Here is a 23830-nt window from a genome sequence, read left to right as displayed (position 1 = left end):
AGAAAGGGATATGGATAATGAAGGAAAAGTAGAATGCAGCTTCAGGGTTAGTAGGTTGGCATCCAATGTAGGTACAGCCCTGGATGAGGAGTAATGAGAAACTGACCTGGCTGTAGCAAAACAACTGGGCTGGGAAGTGATGCTGTTTACATTTATATGAGATTCTATCGGTCTTCCTGTTACTTTGGAGAAGGCTGTAAGGCTTGGTACTCAGAGCTAGAAATGCAACTTATTTGATTTGCTAAGAAGTCCAAAGCAGGTAGCGGTGCCAAGCTGCTGCCTGTTCACATATATTTGTCTAACTAGGTGTCAGGGAAGGCAAATATGAGCCCCCTTGCATAGGTTAAATCCTGAGCAACTTTTAAGGAACTGCACAAAAGGAACTTTTAACGCTATTTTTTGTGGATAAAGTTGTAAATAGTTATTTTTGGTAAATTATTTATGTGTTCCATTAGGTGGTTGTTTTGTGGGAGGCTGTTTGAAATTCTGTCTTAAGGAACTGCAGCTTATAAACCATAGTGCCGATAGAAATAAGAGGAATAATTTGGTCTGTGAACACAAACATCAGGCTAGTTGGCATGCTTACGTAAACACCACATAGTAGCAGTGACTTTTAAGGAAGTGCTCAGGCATGTAATCCCGATACTCTTCTTGAAGTTGAGGTAATAGGGTGCCAGAAAGAAAAGGAAAATAAATATCTAGTACATTCTAAAATTTTTTCAATCCTTTGACCTGTTTGAAAGCGTGCACCTTTAATTCAGAACTAAGGTAACATCTGGAAGGCCCTTTTCTTGAGTAAGGAGAAGACATAAATGAGCTATTTGAATTATTTTCTGTTTATGGGCTGCATTTCGTTTCTTCCACCATTGGTCTCAGTCCATTTAATTAAGATTATTTGTAGGATTAAATTAATCCTTTAAGAATTATTCCATTTCAATTTTTAAAAAATCTAAGGAATGATAGATAACAAAAAGCAGTCCGTTCAGTATTACTCCTGAAAAATATTTGGGTGATTGGTGATACCATCCATGTCTTCTCCAACTTCAGCTTCATATACTCAGCTGTGTACCAGGCATCTTCATTGAAAGTCAGACCTGTGACCTAAACAGAACTGGATCCCTTCCCTTCCCCAACTCCTTATTTTTTGTTTTCTTTGAGTTCCTTGATTCCTTTTCCCCACCTCACATGCCACACATAACATCCAATTCATCAACAAGTTCTACAGATTCTGCCTTCAATGATAGCCTAAATCTAGCCACTTGTTACTATGTCTTTTGGTCCAAACCACCATGGATCTTTTGCCTGGACCATTGCAATAGCTGTCTAGCTGGTCTCCTTTCTCCCCTTTTGTCCTCGTAGATCCTATTCTTCGTGTAGTAGCCACTGATTTTTGGAAACTTATCAATCATTAGCCAGATACAAAGAGTACATTTATTTACATAGTTGTTTGATTCCATTTACGTAAAGTCCCAAAATCAGTCTATGGTGATGGGAATCACAACAGTGATTCAGGGGCTTTGTCACCCAGGCTGGAGCGCAGTGGCGTGATCACTGCAGCCTTGAACTCCTGGGCTCAAGGGATCCTCTCGCCTCAGCATCCCAGGTAGCTGGGACTATATGCATGAGCTACTACTCCTGGCCAAATGCAGCTGATTTTTGTATTGACATTATATTCTGCCAATTCGCTAAATTCACTTATTCATTTTAATAGTTTTTCTGTTTTTTTTTTTAATCCCTTAGGATTTCTACATAGACAATCATGTTTTTAATGAACAACAAAGTTGTTTTTTTTTCCTTTTTCAATCAACATGCCTTTTATGTTTTTATTTGCCTTACTGCACTGGCTAGGACCTCCAGTACAACGTAAGTAGAAATGGTGAGAGTGTTTAAATGTACTCCTATGTATATTTTATTATTTTGGAATTTATTATAAATGGAATTGTTTTAATTTACTTTTTGGGCTGTTCATTGCTATTGTACAGAAATACAACTGACTTTTGTGTGTTGATCTTGTACCTTGTAGTTTTGCTGAAATCGTTTATTTTCTGCAATAGATTTTTGTGGATTCTTTAGGACTTTCCATATGTAGAATCATGTTATCTGTGAATAGGGATAGTTTTACTTCTTTTCTAACTTGGATAGTTTTCTTCCTTCATTTTTTCTTTTTTTCTTTCTTTTTTTTTTTTTTTTTTTTTTGAGATGCAGTATTGCTCTGTTGCCCAGGCTGGAGTGCAGTGGCCTGATCTCGGCTCACTGCAAGCTCCGCCTCCCGGTTTCACGCCATTCTCCTGCCTCAGCCTCCAGAGTAGCTGGGACTGCAGGAGCCCGCCCCCACGCCAGGCTAATTTTTTGTATGTTTTTTAGTAGATACGGGGTTTCACCGTGTTAGCCAGGATGGTCTCGATCTCCTGACCTTGTGATCTGCGCACCTCAGCCTCCCAAAGTGCTGGGATTACAGGCGTGAGCCACCACGCCTGGCCAGTTTTGTCCTTCCTAAATGCTGTGGCAAGAACTTCTAATACAATGTTACAGAGCAACGAAAGCAGGCATCTTCGTTTTGATCCTGATCTTAGGGGGAAAGCTCTCAGCCGTTCACTGTAATGTTGGCTGTAGATTTTCATAAATTTTGTTTGTTTGTTTTTTTGTTTGAGACGGAGTTTCGCTCTTGTTACCCAGGCTGGAGAGCAGTGGCGCAATCTCGGCTCACCACAACCTCCACCTCCCAGGTTCAAGTGGTTCTCCAGCCTCAGCTTCCCGAGTAGCTGGGATTACAGGCGCCCGCCACCACACTGGCTAATTTTGTATTTTTAGTAGAGACAGGGTTTCTCCATGTCGGTCAGGCTGGTCTCGAACTCCCAACCTCAGGTGATCCACCCACCTCGGCCTTCCAAAGTGCTGGGATTACAGGTGTGAGCTACCGCGCCCGGCCCATAAATGTTTTTCTTCATCATGTTAAGGAAGTTCCTTTCTAGTCCTAGTTCTCTGAGTGTTTTTATTATGAAAGACTTTCAGATTTTTGTGAAATGCTTTTCCTGCATTAATTGAGATGATCATATGGGTTTTCTCCCCCTTTACTCTATTGATGTGATGCATTACAATGATTTTTTTTTATGTTTACCCATCTTTGCATTCCTGGAATAAATACTAGTTGATTGTGCTATACAATTCTTAAAATGTGCTGCTTGATTTGTTTTGTTAGTATTTGGTTGCATTCTTTTGCATCTATATTCATAAGGGATATTGAGCTATGACTGTTATTTTCTTATGATGGCTTTATCTGGCTTTGGTATCAAAATAAAGCTGGCCACATAGACTAAGTTAGAAAATGTTTTTTCTTTTTCTGTTGTTTGAAGAGCTTGAAAAGAGTCGTGTTAATTCTTTAAATATTTGGTACAATTCACTATTAAAGCCACTAGTCCTGAGCTTTTCTTAGTTTGAAAGTTTTTGATTACTGATTCAATCTCTTTTACACCTAGATTAGATTTTATATTTTTTCCTTAGCCGCTTTTGGTAATATGTGTGCTTCCAGGAATTTGTCCAGGTCATCTTTTTTATCTAATTTGTTGGTGTCTGAATGTTTATGAATGTTCTAGTTTTTCTTTTGTTATTGATTTCCAGTTTCATTTCATTGTGGTAAGAAACAACACTCTTCATGATCTCAATAGTTTAAAATTTATTAAGATTTATTTTCTGGCCTAACATGTGATCTGTCCTGGAAAATGTATCATGTGCACTTGAGAAAAAAATGTATACTCTGCCTTTTTTAGGTGGATGGCATGTTCTATTAATATATATGTCCGTTAGCTCTAGTTGAATTATAGTAATGTTTATAGCCTCCATTTTGTTATTAATAAAGCCATGTCAGCTTTTTAATGCTGTCTATTTGCGTAATATGTCTCTTTCCATTCTTTTTCTTTTACATGATCACTTTATATTTATAGTATATTTCTTGCACACAGAATGTAATTGAAGCTTACTTTTCTAAAATCTACTTTCTTTTTTTTTTTTGAGATGGAGTCTCACTCTGTCACCCAGGCTGCAGTGCAGTGGCGTGATCTCGGCTCACTGCAACCTCCACCTCCCGGGTTCAAGCAATTCTCCTGTCCTAGCCTCCCAAGTAGCTGGGATTAGATGTGCCTGCCACCATACCCAGCTAATTTTTGTATTTTTAGTAGAGACGGGTTTCACCATATTGGTCAGGCTGGTCTTGAACTCCTGACTTCGTGATCCACCTGCCTCGGCCTCCCAAAGTGCTGGGATTACAGGCATGAGCCACCTTGCCCATCCCCTAAAATCTACTTTCATAGCATCTGTCTTGTACTTGGAACATTTAGTCCATGTGTATTTGAATATTTATTGAGATGATTGGGTTTCTGTTTACAGTCCTGCTATTTGTTTTCTTTTTGTTCCATTTGTTTTTCATTCTTTATTTCTGCATCTTTTGGAAAAATCAGATTTTTTGGTAATTCATTTTTCTTATTTTATTGGCTTTTTAGAGAAACCTTTTAATATTTTTGTGAGTTTTAGGGATTACATTATTTATTCTTATTATATGGTCCATTTAGAATTAATATTGTTAATCCCATTCAAAAATTTATTTATTTGTTTTGCTTTTCAGTTCTAGAATTTTCATGTTTTCTTCGGTTGTTGTTCTCTGTTGTTATTCTCCATTTGTTCATTATATCTATCTTTTCTTTGAAATCCTTGAAAATATTTATAGTAGCTATTTTAAAGTCCTCTGCTAATCCCAATATCTGGGACATCTTGGCTTCTGTTGATTTTGAATACTTCTTTATTTTCCCCTTAAGGGTTTCACTTTTCTGCTTTTTCACATATCTGGTAGATTTTTATTATGCTCTGTATGCTATGAGTGAGACATTATAGGGAGCCTGGTCAATACTGTCTCTTTTTAAAGGGTGTTGTATTTAGTTCTGCCAAGAAGTTAAATTAACAGATTTACTTGATGTGGATTTAGTCTTTGTTAGAGCTGGTCTATTCCAGCTTTGTTCTTTCTTTTCAGGTGATGACCTTCCTGAGTTTCAGCTGGATGCCTGAAGTGCTCAGCTGCGTTTTTCTACTCTAGCTATTCTGAAATGCAGTATTTTCCAGCCCTACCCAACCTTTGGTATTCATCTCCCAGACCTGTGGCTGCTTTTCTTTACTGAGCCTCACAAAATCTTGTCCTGTGCATGGACAGCCAAGGATCCTTGGGAAATCTCATGTAGACTTCTGGGCCCTTCCTGTATGTAGATTTCTTCTCTCTAGGATGTTGACCTGCTTCAGGGTCCTCATCATTGCTTTCTGCCTTTTGAGCTCAGTGATACTGCTGTGTATTGCGTGGGTTTCATTTTCCTCAACCATACCTAGAACACGACCCAATGCAGAAAGCTGGAGTGGACCTGAGGTTCATCGCCTGTTTCCTTCCACCCACCATTTAAAAGCAGCTTATTTGTGTGAAACTTTGTGTTGAGTTCTGTGAGGGATAGTAATAGGCAAATAACAGGGAGCTTATAATTTAACCAAAGAGAAAATGTCTATATGTTCTGTGGAATTCAGAGTATTTTCCTTGACTTCCAAAATTATTTTCCTCGACTTCCAAAATTTAGGGCTACTAGCTAGTTGGTAAGCAGGAATTTCAGATCCATTTTTCTTCTAGATTTTTTTCAGACTCCATGTTTCAAAATCTAAATGGAAGGTAAGAAGGAAGCAAGGAGGGCATCACATACCAGAGAGATTTATACCCCAAAGTGGATCATGAGCACATTATGAGATAATACGGTATTATTCTCAGAGGTCTGCCATATAAAATTCCTTCTAATTTATTTTTTTAATGGTATGTGCCTGAAAGTAAAAGGTTTTGGAAGCAAAATAAGAACCAGAGTAGCTTATGAGAGAGTTTTCCGGGTTCAGCCCAGAAAAATGTTGCTTCTGTCCTAGACCCCTTGATCTGGTTCTTAATGCCAGCCTTCATTCCTCTAGATCTGTTTATTGAATACTGGCTGTGTTGCAGAGACTTTGCTAGAATCTGAGGACAAAGAGATAAAAGACTCAATGCCTTCAAAACACCTACAATACAGACACTTAAATAAATGCAATAAAATATGGTTAAGGTCTTGGCTAGAGGACCGTCATGGAAACACATAGAACAGACATTTAATCAGTGCTAGGGAGAGGGAAGATATCAAGGAACGCTTCCTGGAGGTGGCGACGTCTAAGCTGAGTTTCAAAGTGGGGATGAGGGTGAAGGAACTGGGAATAGGTAAAACATACCTTAGAGAGCTGTACCTACAAAAACATGGAAGCCTAGAGAATCTTAGAACTTCAAGTGGGGTTCAGTGTGCCTGGGAGTTGCATTTCAGGCAGAGACCATAGGGTAAGTTAGAGAACAGGTAGGCAGGGTTAGACGAAGCAGAGACTTTTAATAACCATCAAGCGGGCCTGCCATCCAACTGCTATGAGCCATTTTCCCTTTTTGAATTTTATTTTTTTAATTTCTAGAGCAATGCATGTTTGTGTTAAAAAATGAAAAAAATACATAGATAGGTAAAATGAAGTGAGTTATACCACCCACAATCCTGCCACAAAACAGGTTTTAACAAGTTATAAATCCGTCCAGATCAAAATGCTACTGAACTCTACTTGCTGTTTTATAACCTTTTTTTTTTGTTCAGTTAGTATTTTAGAAACGTTTTTACATGTTAATAGATATTCTTTTGCATTATCCTGAATACTGGTGTTTCTTTAGTCATACTGTCATGTATTAAAACATTCATACATTGTAAATACATTTGAATATTAGACATTTCAATTGTTTTCAATGTTTGGCTATTAAAAATAGTATTTAGATGAATGTTCCTGGCCATACAGTTAATAACTTCACTGAGTCCTTGTCAATAACTTTATTAAATCTCAATCTTAAGACAACAAACCTGTAAGATTAACATACCAGGAATAATTAGAAAGCATTGCAAGACCATATGTAACCATCTCCCTATTAATCATCCTTAGTTGTTGCAACATCCTCAATAGTGACCTTCCCACACTCTGCCTCATAATATTTAGTCTGTCAAATCTACCATCTGCAAAGGGAGTGTACTGGCTCGTGAAGAGGTGGTGAAGCTGGTTCAGTTCAGTTTAACAGACAATGGGGGCCTTCGTGTGCCAGGGAGGGAGTGAGGGAACTCCCCAGGGAGCTCAGTCAGGGGTGGGACGCGCCTCATTATCTGCAGTAAATGATGTGAGAGAAGCATGTGTGAGATTCTTGGTGCCCAGAAGAGGGGCATGCAGCACAGTGTGGGGGGTCCATGGGGTTGCAGCGATTTCTTAGAGACAGTGCCATGCCTGGGCTGACCACCAAGTCAGAGTCCCTGACCACCTGGGACTCTGTAAAGAGGAATCAAATACGATTCAACAGGGTTTTGGCATGAGGTGAGCAGTTAATCCAAATGATATCTAAAATGCTTTCTAATGTTGCAAATTTATTCCTCTGTAAAATAATCAACTACTTAAAACTACAGACACTCTCACTTGCATTATGTCATTTAATCTTCACAATGTCCCTATAGGACAGTAGATGTCATTCCTACTTGTACAGAGCAGTAAGTGAGGCCCACAGTAGTCGTAGTTAGAGGAGTAGGGAATCTAAACCTAAGTCTCTTCTACTCCAAACCCCAAGTTTTATCAGTATGTCACATCACTACTGTGGGCTGAATTCCTTAGCAGGGGTTGTTTCCTCCACCTGTAATATTCTTCCTTTTGGTTTGTTCATCCTCGAGAGAGAGAAGGGATGGAGATCCTTCTGTTGCAAACTCTACATTAGGAGTTTTATATAAGTTGTCTCATTCCATCCTCACAGCAGTCCTTTGAGGCACAGGAAAGTTAGGTTTACCTGCCCAGATTAAGGAATGTGGCCAACTCAAGAATGAAGGAGGCCAGATGCGGTGGCTCATGCCTGTAATCTCAGCACTTTGGGAGGCTGAAGTGGGAGGCTGAGGATCGCTTGAGCCCAGGAGTTCAAGACCAGCCAAGGCAACACAGCAAGATTTCGTCTCTACCAAAAATAAAAAAATTAGCCAGGTGCCTGTAGTCCCAGTTACTTGGGAGGTTCAAGTGGGAGGATTGCTTGACCGTGGGAGGTAGAGGCTGCAGTGAGCCGTGATCACACCATTTCACTCCAGCTGGGGTGACAGAGTGAGACCCAGTCTTAAAACAAAACAAACAAAAAAGAGGGATTGAGCAGGAACTTTATCTGCCATGAGAGACCATTTGTGTCTTTCCCGATGGCCCAGGTCATTGAGCATGTCCTTTCTAAACCTCCTCCTCTGAGCCTTGTTGAAGTCCTCAAGGTTAGAAGAGTGGTCTATAGTTATAAAAATTCCATTGTGTGACTTCAGCTCTTGCAAAACTGACCGAGATTAATACATTCTTTGTTTGCTTTCACTCTTGCACTCCCTGTTCAGCACTTATTCTACAGAAAGGTGCCTGGTAGATTTAGGACATGACTGTTCATAGGCCTCAAATGGGGTCAAATTAGGAAAGTCCCCTGGTTTTTGGTCTCAATAGGTTAATTGCTGATTACTAGCCTGGACTGCTTGATGGATTTTATGTTTAACTGTTGTGTTTATTTGTTTGTTTGTTTCTGTTTTATGAGACAGTATCTTTCTCTGTCACCTGGGCTGGAGTCCAGTGGTGTGAACACAACTCACTGCAGCCTCAATATCCTGGGCTCAAGTGATCCTCCTGCCTCTGCCTCCCTACTAGCTGGGACTACAGGCACACGCCACCATGCCTGGTTAAGTTTTTGATTTTTTGGTAGAAGTGGGGTCTCACTATTTGCACAGGCTAGTTGTGAACTCCTGGTATCAAGGGATTCTCCCAATGTGCTGGAATTTCGGCCTCCCAAAGTGCTGGGATTACAGGCATAAGCCATCAAGCCATCATGCCCAGCCTCTGTTTAACTGTTAACATCATGAGGTTTCCTTTCAATGAGGAAGGGAGGCCTGGGGAGGTGTGACGGGGAAGATGGAGAAGCATAGGAGACATCATAAAACTAGCAGAAATGTGGCACGATTAAGACCCTGGTTTCTTAGATCACATAAGCAAGTGCCAGTACTCTTTTGATCAACATTTGATTCTCCGTTTCCTTCTTAGCATATAGATAGCTGCTTCAGGTCGTGAAAAAATACATTTTGTGAAATGAAACATAGGAGATATGTTCACCACGAAACTAAAAAGAAAAGTTAGCCATAAACTATCTTATTCCATTGAAATGTTAGGCTGAACCCATGAGCATGTTGATGAGGCCATTCTTGGATGCCTGTACTGAAATGAACCAAGAGAGGAATGTTTAGGATATGTTGAAGAGGCTAGTTGGCTCAATGAACAAAGGAGATTCTGCAGGCCCAGGGAGTGGAATGAAAATTGGCATGATCATTCTGGAGAATATATGGAGTCAAACAGAGAATTAGAATGGAGTTTTCAAAGAGGATATGTTAGGGGAATAAAGGCTGATAAACAACACTTGTATTTGTAGGAAAATTGGGAGAGTAAATCAAGGAATTCAAAGGGAAAGAGAAACTCACTTCAAGCAGGGGAGAAAAAACCCCTATAATTTTCACTCTTCTTTGTAGATAAAAAGGAAACAAATGAAAATAAGATATTAGAAGTCAGTAAGAATTTATGGGAGTATAAAGTTGGTTTTATGGATGCAAAGCCCTTTTCATTGCTGTACGAAACTCCTGCTGCATGCTAACAATGGACATCTGATCTCCTTGCAGCTGTATTTTGCTGTTTTTTGCTCTTGGCTTGTGCCTTGCACCCTGGGTCTGTGGGAAACCAGAACTGTCCCAGAGTTCTGGAGGGTAGGCCAAGGTTAGATACTGGAGTGGGTTCTCTAATTTATTGTACTGATTCTTCTTAGGGAAGAATGAAGATTGCTTGTTAGAATTTTAGCTATGAGAGATGACTCTGAAACAGTAAATTAACTCCAATGACCTGAGTCATTTTGAAAACTCCCAGTTTCAGGATAAAAAATATAATCCTATTTAGAAATTCCTGGTGTGATCACAGATGTAGCATTGGTTCTTTTCACAAAACCCGTAAATTAAAAAGTACATAATCCAAAGTCAATTAAATAGTAAGATATTATAACAAATTCTTTTATTTCATTAGCTTTTCAAAATGTGGATAACACACACTCAACCCAAGGAATTTACATTTTTCCACTGACTGCTAAAAATCAATGGAAATAACTCTAGTCCTGGTAGCACCTCACTGTGGGATGACCTACCTTTGAATTAATTTATTGGTTCCAGCTGATTTTTACATTATTAGTCATTAAGTTAGGCTTGATGAGAAGCCTATCATTTGAGTTGGGGATTCAAGTATTATATTGCATTTCTCCTCACAACTAGAGATAAATTCGCCATGGTTTTTCTTTTCATAGGCTCATGCCAAAGTCTGGCATCTCTACAATACTTCTTTCCGTCCCACTCAGGGAGGCCAGGTGTCCATCGCCCTAAGCTCTCATTGGATCAGTCCTCGAAGAATGACCGACCATAGCATCAAAGAATGTCAAAAATCTATGGACTTTGTACTAGGCTGGTTTGCCAAACCCATATTTATTGATGGTGACTATCCTGAGAGCATGAAGAATAACCTTTCGTCTCTTCTGCCTGATTTTACTGAACCTGAGAAAAAGTTCATCAAAGGAACTGCTGACTTTTTTGCTCTTTCCTTTGGACCAACCTTGAGTTTTCAACTTTTGGACCCTCACATGAAATTCCGCCAATTAGAATCTCCCAGCCTGAGACAACTGCTTTCCTGGATTGACCTTGAATATAACCATCCTCAAATATTTATTGTGGAAAATGGCTGGTTTGTCTCAGGGACCACTAAGAGAGATGATGCCAAATATATGTATTACCTCAAAAAGTTCATCATGGAAACCTTAAAAGGTATGATTTTGGGTAAAGTTCTCATTTCCTGCCAAAGTCTTCTGGAAAAAAATCTCTAAGATTATCTAACATGAACTATGTGAATTTATATTTTTAAATCCTAATGGAGACATTCAATTTGGCAATAGTAGGAATGCATTCATGTAACACCTTTCTCATTTGGGGTCTTGAGGAACTTGAATTAATTTTTAAAAACCCATTTGTCAATGAGAAACTGGGTTATAATATTTGTAATTACTTAACTTTCAGAGTTACTAATCTAGATTTTTAGATTAAACTGAACATAAATCCCAGGATATCTAGCTCTCTGCACATGTTTTTCAGTTCTTGTTATTTTGGTTGAATAAAACACTTTAAAGGAAAAGGAATGTCCATGTTTCCTAGAGAAAACAGTATAAATAGATCATGCTTTTAAAGCCTTCATTTATTTATTTATTGCATCAGACACAATGCTGGGTGTCTAGGATGGAAAGTGGTACAAGACATCTTTCCAGCCCTGTAGAACATGTATTATAAATAAGGAACTATTCTGTCAAAGTGCTCAGAAATCCAGAAAAACATATTGATAGGCCTAATTTGAGGGCATTTATTTGTAGAGTTATATAGGTTTGATTAGAGTCTTTTGTCAAGAAGAGAAATCATTGGCTTACCAAACAAGAAGCATTACACTTTATTTAAGTAGGAGAGCGCTCAGATGCTCTTGAATCATAATGCAAGTGCCCAGCGAAGGGTCGTGTTGCTCTTGTCCCCTCTTCCCTTTGCAGCCATCAAGCTAGATGGGGTGGATGTCATCGGGTACACCGCGTGGTCCCTCATGGATGGTTTCGAGTGGCACAGAGGTTACAGCATCAGGCGTGGACTCTTCTATGTCGACTTTCTAAGCCAGGAAAAGATGTTGTTGCCAAAGTCTTCAGCCTTGTTCTACCAAAAGCTGATAGAGAAAAATGGCTTCCCTCCTTTACCTGAAAATCAGCCCCTAGAAGGGACATTTCCCTGTGACTTTGCTTGGGGAATTGTTGACAACTACATTCAAGTAAGTCAGCTGGCAAAACCTATCAGCAGTCTCACCAAGCCCTATCACTAGTAAGTAGTGCTTCCTTCCTAGGCTGATTGTCATGGCACATTGTCCGTTCTTTGAGCCAAAAACAATTCCTTATGAGCACACTAAGGATACAATTTGGAATGTTGCACCCTGCTCTCCAGAAATCTTCCTATCTTCATCTTAAGTTAGATGCAAAGAGAAATAAATTTAAAACATATCAATCTTTAAGATCCGATTACGGCAGTAAAAAGATAAAACACTCTCTTTTCACGTTGTGGTTTTTGATCCTTTTTAAGGCAGTTGAGTTTTTTCACGAACAGGATCTAACACAGAACTCCAAAGCCTCCGAGTTTCAGTGGTGCTGCTGAGACTGAGACAGGAACATTAGGCAGACTCCTCCAGAGGCACAACTGTGGGCTCCACAAATGTGTAGAGATACCCTAAGAAAGTAAACCCTAGATCCAGTGATTCGCTGGTCAGAATGTCTTTTTTAGCAATAGTCATTGAAATGATATGAAATTTCTTCAAAATGATCAACCAATATTTATTGAGCGTCTTCTCAGTAGTAAGCCCTTAACATTCTTTTAAATTTCCCAAATTTTGGAGGGACTTGTTTTCCAGCATTTGACTGGATACTCTAGTAAGCACTTATTGGATGTCTAGTGTCTCCACAGCCTTGTGTTAGTTGCTTGGGTCGCTTGGTTAAGGGGAGTGCAGGTAGAGGGTACACTTAGATGAGTAAGGGCAACCTTTGCATTCAAAGGAGCAAAGGAATCTACTGAGAGAAAACAATGTATGCACAAATGATGCAATGGAGTGAAGCGGGCATGGTGGTAACAAGGGTGAGGCTGGGGGATTGCTGCTGATAGAGTCCCAAGTGTGAAAACAGCCCTCAACACAGGGCCAGAGTTCAGTGTTCATAGACAAGCAGTTGGCTTTGACATGTTTGGGTTATGGTAGCCAATTCATTGGTTCTGCAGATCACAGCTTGAAAGGAAACGCTTGGAAGAATGTGAAATGGGTTGCTGTTTTCTTGTAAATATCAAGTTGAAATCTTTTATTTATAAGGAAATAAATTAACACTATCCTTAATACATTTTTTGCTGGTTGGGTTTATTCTTCTTTTTCAGACCATCCAGTTGATTTTACAGGCAGTCTCAGACTTAAACCCTCACCCCTTCCATTTAAAAGATGACTGGCTCACGCCTGTAATCCCAGCACTTTGGGAGGCCGAGGTGGGTAGATCACGTCAGGAGATCAAGACCATCCTTGCTAATATGGTGAAACTGCGTCTCTACTAAAAATACAAAAAATTAACCAGGTGTGGTGGTGGGTACCTGTAGTCCCAGCTATTCGGGAGGCTGAGGCAGGAGAATGGTGTGAACCCGGGAGGCGGAGCTTTCAGTGAGCCGAGATCGCACCACTGCACTCCAGCCTGGGTCACAGAGCCAGACTTCGTCGCTGAAAAAAAAAAATGACTGGATGTATCATCTTTTATGCCAGGATATGTGAGCCCAGGAGAAAAGCTTCTGAGCTCCCTCCTGTTTAGTGTGTAATTTTCTGCCCTGCTCCGACTCTCTCCTTCTCTCCAAGCCCCCTGCTATTTGAAATCTCCTTATCCTAATTTCCCTCCTCAGAGTAGATTCCACTGTGGGATTCAGAGTGGATCTGAGGTGGGAGAAGTGAGGCTGGTGAGGAAGAAGGGGAGAAGGAGAAAGGGAAGAAGACTTCTGCAGTTCTCCTTCCTCCTCCTCTTTACTGGGACTGGGGATAGATCGGATGGTCCCTGGTCCTTGTGCTCGCTCTTCCCTGCTCCCTGCTGAGCGTGGATCTCAGAGAGCAGCCTGAGTCTGGCAGATTCAGTCCTTTGTATGCGGCACAGTCTCCCAGCCAGCATTGCTGTGCAGATTGTGGGAACGAATGCAGAACAAGGTGGGGGTGTCGGAGGGAGCCCTACTTCTCCTGCTTGTTTCCTCATCCGGGGGCTGTGTGCTGGCTTTGGGAATTGGTAAGTAGTGAGAAAGTCTTAAGGGTACATCCTATTTCCTTGAGGGATAAGAGAAACGCTGGTCAGAAGCAGTAAGTATAGCAGTGAATAGCAAGGGAGATGGGAGATAATTCCTTTTCCTACTATACTCTAGAAGCTATTGTTTTAGAATCTGACCTAAGGTCAGCCACTAATTGGCCCCAGTGGTCTCTCTCTCAGATCACACTGTCCTTTTTTCCTCATCAACTTGGGGACCGCACCCTTGCTCCTGGCAGAGTCTCCTCCTGTGCAGAACTCAACAAACACAAAATTAAGTCACTGTCAAACCCACAGCAGATGGAAGCTTCTCTGGAAGCTCTCTGGTGGGGAAAGGCTGCAACTGCTATTTTCTTCTTCTGGTTTTCATCTCAGGCTTTGTGTTATATTGACAGTACCCTTCTCAAGCTAACTGGACACAGGTTGAGTATGTCAACCTAACTGACACAGTCAGAATAAGTTCTTTGTATGTCAGTTCTGAGGTGTGTGTGTTTTCACTTACAAACAGTACTCTGCAGCTTTAAGACATTATATTAAAATCCTGAGAAGTGATTTTTAAACCACTGAACTTCATCTTTTCCCTCCTGGCTAGTATTTGAAACTTGCAGTGTTTGAGGCATGCATTCCACCTGAACAACTTGAAAAATAATGTCCTAAGAAGCACACAACCCTGACCTTAGGCTTGTTCACGTGGATTGTCACTTTACTTGGACCTACCTTCTCGGCTGAGAGGTTTGTTTTTCCATAGCCACGGATACTCATAGTTAATATAAATATCGAACTCACTATGTACTGAGGACATAGAGCCTCTTTAACATTGGTCCCTGTGAGGAGAAACTTTCTCCCATGCATACTAAATACATGTTTTAATGGCCATTCCTTCTGAAAGGTCCAACTTCACTATTTCATTTTTTAGTAAAACCTAAGTGAACAAATTAATGGAGGTTAGGTGGAATTTTGCCTCAAATGTCCTGTGTTTTCTTTTTCTTTCTTTCTTTTTTTTTTTTTTTTTGAGACAGACTCCGTCGCCCAGGCTGGAGTGCAGTGGTGCGATCTCAGCTCACTGCAAGCTCCGCCTCCTGAGGTCAGGCCATTCTCCTGCCTCAGCCTCCTGAGTAGCTGGGACTATAGGTGATCACCACCACGCCCGGCTAATTTTTTGTATTTTTAGTAGAGACAGGGTTTCACCGTGTTAGCCAGGATGGTCTTGATCTTCCGATCTCGTGATCCACCTGCCTCGGCCTCCCAAAGTGTTGGGATTACAGGCGTGAGCCACCACGCCCGGCCTGTCCTATATTTTCAAGAAACATTTTTTTTTTCCTCCAGAAATGATACCGTAGTCTTTCATATTTGTTTTCAGATGGACTGAATAAAAGCTGTTGTTTTGGAACAATCACGGTAAAAAAAAGTTATGAGTTTAGTCAACTCAGAGCTCTATAAAAATAATCCAAAAAATTCCTTCAAACTCTGAATACTTCAAAAGAGCGTGCAAATATTCTCTTCTTCAAAGCTGAGGAAACATGATTTGTGGGGTGCATCACAGTGGAAAAATACTTCTGACAGCATTAGGGGAAGTTCATGCGTGAGTGTTCTGCAAGGGACGGTTCTCCAGAAAAGGCAATTTCCCTTTGACATGCTGTTTTTAATGACTTTTCTTTATAAACACACTTACCTCTCCAGAGAAATAGCAGTGCATTTGCAACAGGCCCGTAAAATGCAACAAAAACTCTGCTACGGTTTGTGACCCTTGCTTTTATACAGGGCATCAGACCAAGGAACCTGTTCTAACAGGATTATTTCAGAGGGGAACAAGGGCTTAGGGTTCAGTTCTTCCAGATGGATTTTTCAGTTTGCGTTCCCTCCACAAAAAGGAATGGTTTTGTGATTTTGATTTTATAATTTGCTAACTTTTCCTAAATGCGTATTTTTATTTGGGAGGATTTTATAACATATGATTGAGAACTATAATTGTCATCATTGTTACAGAAGAATAATTTAGAAAAAATTTTTAACTATGTTAAAAATTCCACTATGGGTGGATGACAATGTTGTTCTTTCCTTCCACGTTCTCCCTTGGACTTTCTGTTCTTTTTCTTTTCTCTCTCTCTCTCTCTCTCTCTTTCTTTCTTTCTTTTTTGAGATGGAGTCTCGTTCTTTCGCCCAGGCTGGAATGCAGTGGCATGATCCCGGCTCACTGCAACCTCTGCCTCCTGAGTTCAAGTGATTCTTCTGCCTCAACCTCCTGAGTAGCTGGGATTACAGGTGTGCACCACCATGCCCAGCTACTTTTTGTATTTTTGGTAGAGATGGGGTTTCACTATGTTGGTCAGGCTGGTCTCAAACTCCTGACCTTGTGATCTGCCCACTTCAGCCCTGCAAAGTGCTGGGATTACAGACATGAGCCACCGCGCCTGGCCTTTCTCTTGAACTTTCTACCATCAGTCAGATTGCATTTGTTAGATTCTGTCACTGACCCTAAACCCAACAAAAGGTAAGAGTTACGTTTATTCAGCACTCCCTCTCCCTATAGCAAACCTCAATTTAGAGCGTAATTTTAAGCACAATTTAATTATAAATATCTTTTCATTTTCTTACTTACTCAGTTTTTTAAATTTGATTTTGTTTTTTTTTCTTTGTTTGTTTGTTTTTTTGAGAGAAGGTCTTGCTCCGTCACTGAGGCTGATATAGAGTGATGTGATCATGACTTACTGCAGTCCTGACCTCCCAGCTTAGGTTATCCTCCCACCTCAACCTCCCGAGTAACTAGGACTGCAGGCCCGTGCCACCATGCCAGGCTAAGACGGGATTTTGACTTGTTGCCCCAGCTGGTCTCCAACTCCTGGCCTCAAGTGATCCTCCCACCTCGGCCTCCCAAAGTGCTGGGATTATAGGCATGAGCCACCGCACCTGGCTAACTCTCACATTTTAAACTTTCTCTTTTTTTCAACTAGTTTTTTTTTTTTTTTTATTTGAAAGTCTCATGCCATTAGTGATTTCTTATATTAAAAGAAAAACACCCAAAAATACTCTGCTTACATAACACCGACCAGCAGTGTGAGAGACTCATTAGCATTTGTCATCTGAAGTGACCAAATCCAGACTTTTGGGGGTAACATTAAAGAAACGGTTTGAGAGTTAGAACTACGGGTAAAGCGAGTGTGCATATGAGAAAGTGGAGTATTGTCTTCCTCAGGAGCTGACAACTGATGAAAAACAGGTCACATTCTTAGCTAGAAAGGCTTCTATTTTTGCTGATATTCCTGGCTAGTTTTGCCAAAATAATTGCATTGAGTTACTTCCTCAGGACTGTCCAGGTGACGCTCATGGTCACTGTGCCCTTTGCAGGTGGACACCACCCTGTCTCAGTTTACCGACGCGAATGTCTACCTGTGGGATGTCCACCACAGTAAAAGGCTTATTAAAGTGGATGGGGTTGTGACCAAGAAGAGGAAATCCTACTGTGTTGACTTTGCCACCATCCAGCCGCAGATCGCTTTACTCCAGGAAATGCACGTTACGCATTTTCGCTTCTCCCTGGACTGGGCCCTGATTCTCCCTCTGGGTAACCAGTCTCAGGTAAACCACACCATCCTGCAGTACTATCGCTGCATGGTCAGCGAGCTTGTCCGTGTCAACATCACCCCAGTGGTGGCCCTGTGGCAGCCTGTGGCCCCGAACCAAGGACTGCCGCGCCTCCTGGCCAGGCAGGGTGCCTGGGAGAACCCCTACACTGCCCTGGCCTTTGCGGAGTATGCCCGACTGTGCTTTCAAGAGCTCGGCCATCACGTCAAGCTTTGGATAACGATGAATGAGCCGTATACAAGGAACATGACATACAGTGCCGGCCACAACCTCCTGAAGGCCCATGCCCTGGCTTGGCATGTGTATAATGAAAAGTTTAGGCATGCTCAGAATGGGAAAATATCCATAGCCTTGCAGGCCGATTGGATAGAACCTGCCTGCCCTTTCTCCCAAAAGGACAAAGAAGTGGCCGAGAGAGTTTTGGAATTTGACATTGGCTGGCTGGCTGAGCCGATTTTCGGCTCTGGAGATTATCCATGGGTGATGAGGGACTGGCTGAACCAAAGAAACAATTTTCTTCTTCCTTATTTCACTGAAGATGAAAAAAAGCTAATCCAGGGTACCTTTGACTTTTTGGCTTTAAGCCATTATACCACCATCCTTGTAGACTCAGAAAAAGAAGATCCAATAAAATACAATGATTACCTAGAAGTGCAAGAAATGACCGACATCACGTGGCTCAGCTCCCCCAGTCAGGTGGCAGTGGTGCCCTGGGGGTTGCGCAAAGTACTCAACTGGCTGAAGTTCAAGTACGGAGACCTCCCCATGTACATAATATCGAACGGAATCGACGATGGGCTGCATGCTGAGGACGACCAGCTGAGGGTGTACTATATGCAGAATTACATAAACGAAGCTCTCAAAGGTAAGGAGTCCCAGCTGTGGCAATCTCCTGAAGGTTATGTCACCAGAGGGCGTGACACTTGATGAAATCTCCAACATCAACACACACTGTTACCCTTGGAATGGAGGGCTATCCATTTTGTGCCTCACTGAAACAGTCCAAGAGGTATCTAGCAGTTTTCCAAAGATAAAGGAGTGTAGCTAAAAGTGGAAGACCAGAAATCCCTAGCCCCTACTCTGGATCTATGCAAGCATAGATTCTCATCTTACATCTTGGATTGCTCCACGGCAGTCTTAACTGTTTCATGTACATAAAGGAATACATAAAGATTTAACCTTACTGGGCATGGAGGCTCACACCTGTAATCCCAGAATTTTGGGAGGCCAAGGCGGGAGGATTGCTTGAGCCTAGAAGTTTGAGATCAACCTGGGCAACATAGTGAGACCTTGTGTCTACTAAAAATCACAAAAATTAGCTGGGTATGGTGGCATACACCAGTAATTCCAGCTACTCGAGACACTGAGGCAGGAGGATTGCTTGAGCTTGGAGGTCCAGCTGCAGTGAGTCATGATCACACCACTGCACTTCGGCCTGGGAGACAGAGCAAGACGCTATTTCCAAAAAAAAAAAAGGTCGGGCATGGTGGCTCACGCCTGTAATCCCAGCACTTTGGGAAGATGAGGCGGGCAGATCATCTGAGGTCAGGAGTTCAAGACCAGTCTGACCAACATGGTGAAACCCCGTCTCTATTAAAAATACAAAAATTAGCCAAGTGTAGTGGTGCACACCTGTAATCTCAGCTACTCAGGAGGCTGAGGCAGAAGAATCACTTGAACTCGGGAGGTGAAGGCTGCAGTGAGCCAAGATGGTGCCACTGCACTCCAGCCTGGTGACAGAGTGACACTTCATCTCAAAAAAAAAAAAAAAAAAAAAAAAGGGATGTGTTGTGTGCAACGTATGTAATAACTACTCTTCTGTCTTTTTGTTTTTCCAGCCCACATACTGGATGGTATCAATCTTTGCGGATACTTTGCTTATTCGTTTAACGATCGCACAGCCCCGAGGTTTGGCCTCTATCGCTTTGCTGCAGATCAGTTTGAGCCCAAGCCATCCATGAAACATTACAGGAAAATTATTGACAGCAATGGTTTCCCGGGCCCAGAAACTCTGGAGAAATTTTGTCCAGAAGAATTCACCATGTGTACTGAGTGCAGTTTTTTCCACACCCGAAAGCCTTTAGTGGCTTTCATAGCTTTTCTATTTTTGGCTTTTATTGTTTCTCTCTCCCTTATATTTTACTACTCGAAGAAAGGCAGAAGACGTTACAAATAGTTCTGAACATTTTCCTATTCATTCGTTTTGAAATAATTATGCAGACACATCAGCTGTTAATCATTTGCACCTCTAAGTGTTGTGAACTGTACATTTCATACATCTGACTTCCAGAAAACGTTTTTGTGGCTTATGACAGAGGTTTTGAAATGGGCATAGGTGATCGTAAAATATTGAATAATGTGAATAGTGCCTGAATTTGTTCTCCTTTTTGGGTGATTAAAAACTGACAGGCACTATAATTTCTGTAACACACTAGTAAAAGCATGAAAAACAGGAACCACACCAATGCAACATTTGTGCAGAAATTTGAATGACAAGATTAGGAATATTTTCATCTGTACCCACTTCTAAATTTAATGTTTTTCTGGAAATAATAATTGCAAGAGTTCGAATAGAAAGTTACATACCAAGTAACCATTTCTCAACTGCCATAATAATGCCTAGTGGCTTCCCCTCTGTCAAATCTAGTTTCCTGTGAAAAAGAAGATGGCAGATACAGGAGAGATGACAGAGGGCCCTAGGCTGGAATGTTCCTTTCGAAAGCAATGCTTCTATCAAATACTAGTATTGATTTATGTATCTGGTTAATGACAAACTTAGAGAGCAAATTATGGAAATGTATATTTTATATGATTTTTGAGGCCCTCTCTAAACCCTGGGTCCCTGAGGGATTTGTCTCACTGGTACCTTGTTGGGGGCCTTGCACATAGGAAACTTTTGATAAGTATCTGCAGAAAAATAAACATGCATCCTGTGATATTGGGCTCTTCAGGAAGCATGAAGCACTTGTGAAATACGGTATACCGCAGTGACTCTAGGTGGAGGAAAGGAGGAAAAAGTGCTTATTATGTGCAACATTACGATTAATTTGAGTATACACCATTTTTGAGTAGACATTGGGATGAATGACATGACCTTTCCCTGGAGCATAAGGATGAACTAATCACTCATTCTATGAAGAGTGATACTACTTTCTATTCTTTAGCTGTACTGTAATTCATTGAATTGATAGTTTTACAAATGCTTAATAGGTTCAAAAGCAATCTGGTCTGAATAACACTGGATTTGTTTTCGTGATCTCTGAGGTTTATTTTATGTTTTTGCTGTTAACTTCTGTGGAAGTAGCTTTGAACTAGTTTTACTTTGAACTTTTACACTGAAACGTGCTAGTGATATCTAGAAAGGGCTAATTAGGTTTCATCCTTTAATGCCCCTTAAATAAGTCTTGCTGATTTTCAGACAGGGAAGTCTCTGTATTACACTGGAGTTGCTTTATAGGTAAGTCAATATTGTATCAGGCAAGGTAAACCAATGTCATAACAGGCATCACTAACCTCACTGACACAGGGTCATAGTGTGTAATAATATACTGTACTGTATAATGTATCATCTTTAGAGGTGGTATGATTTTTTCATGAATGCTAAGCTTTTGGTGGTATTCATTTTAAACTGGACTTATTAAAATTGGATGCTAGAGAATCAAGTTTATTTTATGTATATATTTTTCTGATTATAAGAGTAATATATGTTCATTGTAAAAACTTTTAAAACACAGAAACTATATGCAAAGAAAAACTAAAATTATCTATAATCTCAGAACCCAGAAATAGCCACTATTAACATTTCCTATGTATTTTATTTTACATAGATCATATTGTATATAGTTAGTATCTTTATTAATTTTTATTATGAAACTTTCCTTTGTCATTATTAGTCTTCAAAAGCATGATTTTTAATAGTTGTTGAGTATGCCACCAGAGGAATGTATCACAACTTATTTAACCATTCCTGTTTGTTAGTTTCTTATTAATTAATGTTGATAAATATTGTTTAAAAATAATTGTGTTGCACATTTACTTTAATTTCCTTGACTGCAAAGAGAAGTAATTCTGCTGTTTGATAAAGTATTATATTAATAATAAATCTGCCTGCAACTTTTTCCCTTCTTTCATAATCATATGAGTGGTTGCTAGCTAATTATTTTTTTAATTAAAAAAACTTGAGTTGACTAAGCCACATAAGATGTGATGCGAGCAGTGGAGAAATGGGTGTGACTGCAAGGGGCCTGACCCAGGCCGCTGGAAGATGGTAGCCGGAGGTTGACCCAGGCTAGGCCACGTGTGGAGCAGAGAGAATTTCAGAGATGAGACAGCGAAATACACGAGAGCTGAAAAGGACAAAACAGAAGCCAAAGCAGCGAAGAGAAGCGCCCTCTGAGAACCATCCAGCTACCTTCTAATACCCGTCTCATGCTGACTCTGAGTCGGGTACAACTTCGCAGGTGGCTCGGGGTGAACGAGAGGAGGGAGGGCACCTCTAGGGTCAGCCCCGGGACCGCTAGGCTAGGCGGCGGCGCTGGAGGCGGGGACTTCCTGGCCCCGTGGGGCGAACTGCACTCCTTCCTCCACCGCGTCTCAGGGCGCCACGTTCTTCCCACTCTAGTCTTCCTCTCTGATGCTTTCCTCTCGTGAATTCTGGTGTACATATAATACAGAAACCATTCTCCAGAATGCCTACACCTCTTCTTCCATTGTGGGCCAATTCTACAGGGGCGCTAAGTGGCCAACTTGTGGTTCCCCGAGGTGTCTGGGCTGTTTCCTACACACTTGTATTCGCCCTGCATTTGCAGCATTCCTTTGATTCCAGGTGAGCCTTTATCCCCCATTCATTTTGCCCTGGTTTGGAAGGACGGTTTTCCAGTTTCATTAGGGACACATCATTTTATCTTTGACTTCCACAGTCAGCAATTAGAATCTAGCTGGGTCCTGTTGGCTCATGCCTGTAATCCCCACACTGTAGGAGGCCAAGGCAGGAGGATCACTTGAGGCTAGAAATTTGAGACCAGCCTAGGCAACATACTGAGACCTGTCCCTACAAAAACTTCTAGAAATTAGCCAGGCGTGGCAGTATGCACCTGTAGTCCCAGCTACTCGGGAGGTTGAGGTGGGAGGATCGCTTGAACCCAGGAGGTCGAGGCTGCAGTGAACTACGTTCATGCCATTGCACTCCAACTTGGGCAACAGAATGAGACCTATCTCTGAAATAATAACAAGAAGAATCTATTAGAGCCTTGGAAGTTTTCCTTTAAATTATTTATAACAGTGCTGCTCAACAGATACAATACAAGCAAACCATGTATTTCATTTTAAATTTTCCAGTAGTCATATTAAAAAATAAAAAGGCATAGAAGAGATAAATTTTAATACTATATTTTATTTCCAGTGTATCCAAAATATTATATTTTCAACATGTAATCGATATAAACATTATTGAGATATTTTAGTTTTTTTGTAGTAAGTAATTTTGGTTCTAAGTAACTAGATTGTTCTATAACATCTCCATTTAATATTTAATATTGAGCAATGCTGCTGGAAATTTGCACTTGGAAAGGAACATGTTAATTTGGAGGATGTTAGCCATCCTGGACAGGAGGACCTCGGTTCTAGAGGGCAAGGCAGAGACCACATCTTGTCTGGTATGTATATTTTTTTTACAGTATCTCTTACATAATATTGTTCAACAAATGTTGATTAATTGAATACGTGTAGGAATGAATGACGGAATAAATGATAGGCAGAATTAGCTCACTGCCATCGCCTGTGCCCAGAGACTGGTTTAATAGAGATCAACTGTCAGCCAGCAATGGCGATGTGTTAGATGACACAGCTCCATCCTATATATTCAGAGGAAGGAATGATAACCTGTCTTACTAGGTAGAGAGGCAGTAAAACTTACTGCTGTCCTAAGTTATCGCCTCCAGACAAATCACTAAGTGAAAGGTTGTAACTTTTTGTCTTCCTTAACCACCTGTCTTTCAACTAGTCAGTAATCTTTCTGTCTCAGGCTGAGTTCTTTATCTGTAAACAGAAACACTATTTTAGAGGAACCCTTTAGGTCATCTCCAAATACTTAGTTTCCTAGAATGTGTAGCTTTTCCCCTCAGACCCATTGCATTTTTCCATTTTTATAACCACTAAATATTGTTGGAGTTTTGTTGGTTGCAGGACATTTCCTGGAATGCCTTTGTTTCATATCTTTGTGGTTAAACA

General features: G+C 40.8%; 1 protein-coding gene across 1 annotated transcript in view; it reads left to right on the top strand.

The window, feature by feature from the left end:
* Positions 1 to 21720, top strand: part of KL (klotho) — a 44936-nt gene extending 23216 nt beyond the window's left edge. Inside the window, exons 2-5 of the mRNA XM_023208805.2 lie at positions 10445 to 10955; positions 11720 to 11988; positions 17366 to 18467; positions 19441 to 21720. Coding sequence (XP_023064573.2) covers positions 10445 to 10955; positions 11720 to 11988; positions 17366 to 18467; positions 19441 to 19778 — 2220 coding nt within the window. The 3' untranslated portion in view covers positions 19779 to 21720. The remainder of the gene's footprint in view (positions 1 to 10444; positions 10956 to 11719; positions 11989 to 17365; positions 18468 to 19440) is intronic.
* The last annotated feature ends 2110 nt before the right edge of the window (positions 21721 to 23830 follow it).

This window comes from Piliocolobus tephrosceles, chromosome X (genome assembly GCF_002776525.5).
Source record: "Piliocolobus tephrosceles isolate RC106 chromosome X, ASM277652v3, whole genome shotgun sequence".
In the NCBI taxonomy this organism is placed as follows: Eukaryota; Metazoa; Chordata; class Mammalia; order Primates; family Cercopithecidae; genus Piliocolobus; species Piliocolobus tephrosceles.
Note: the sequence above shows the minus strand (reverse complement) of the source record. Positions and strands in the feature narration are given on the sequence as shown.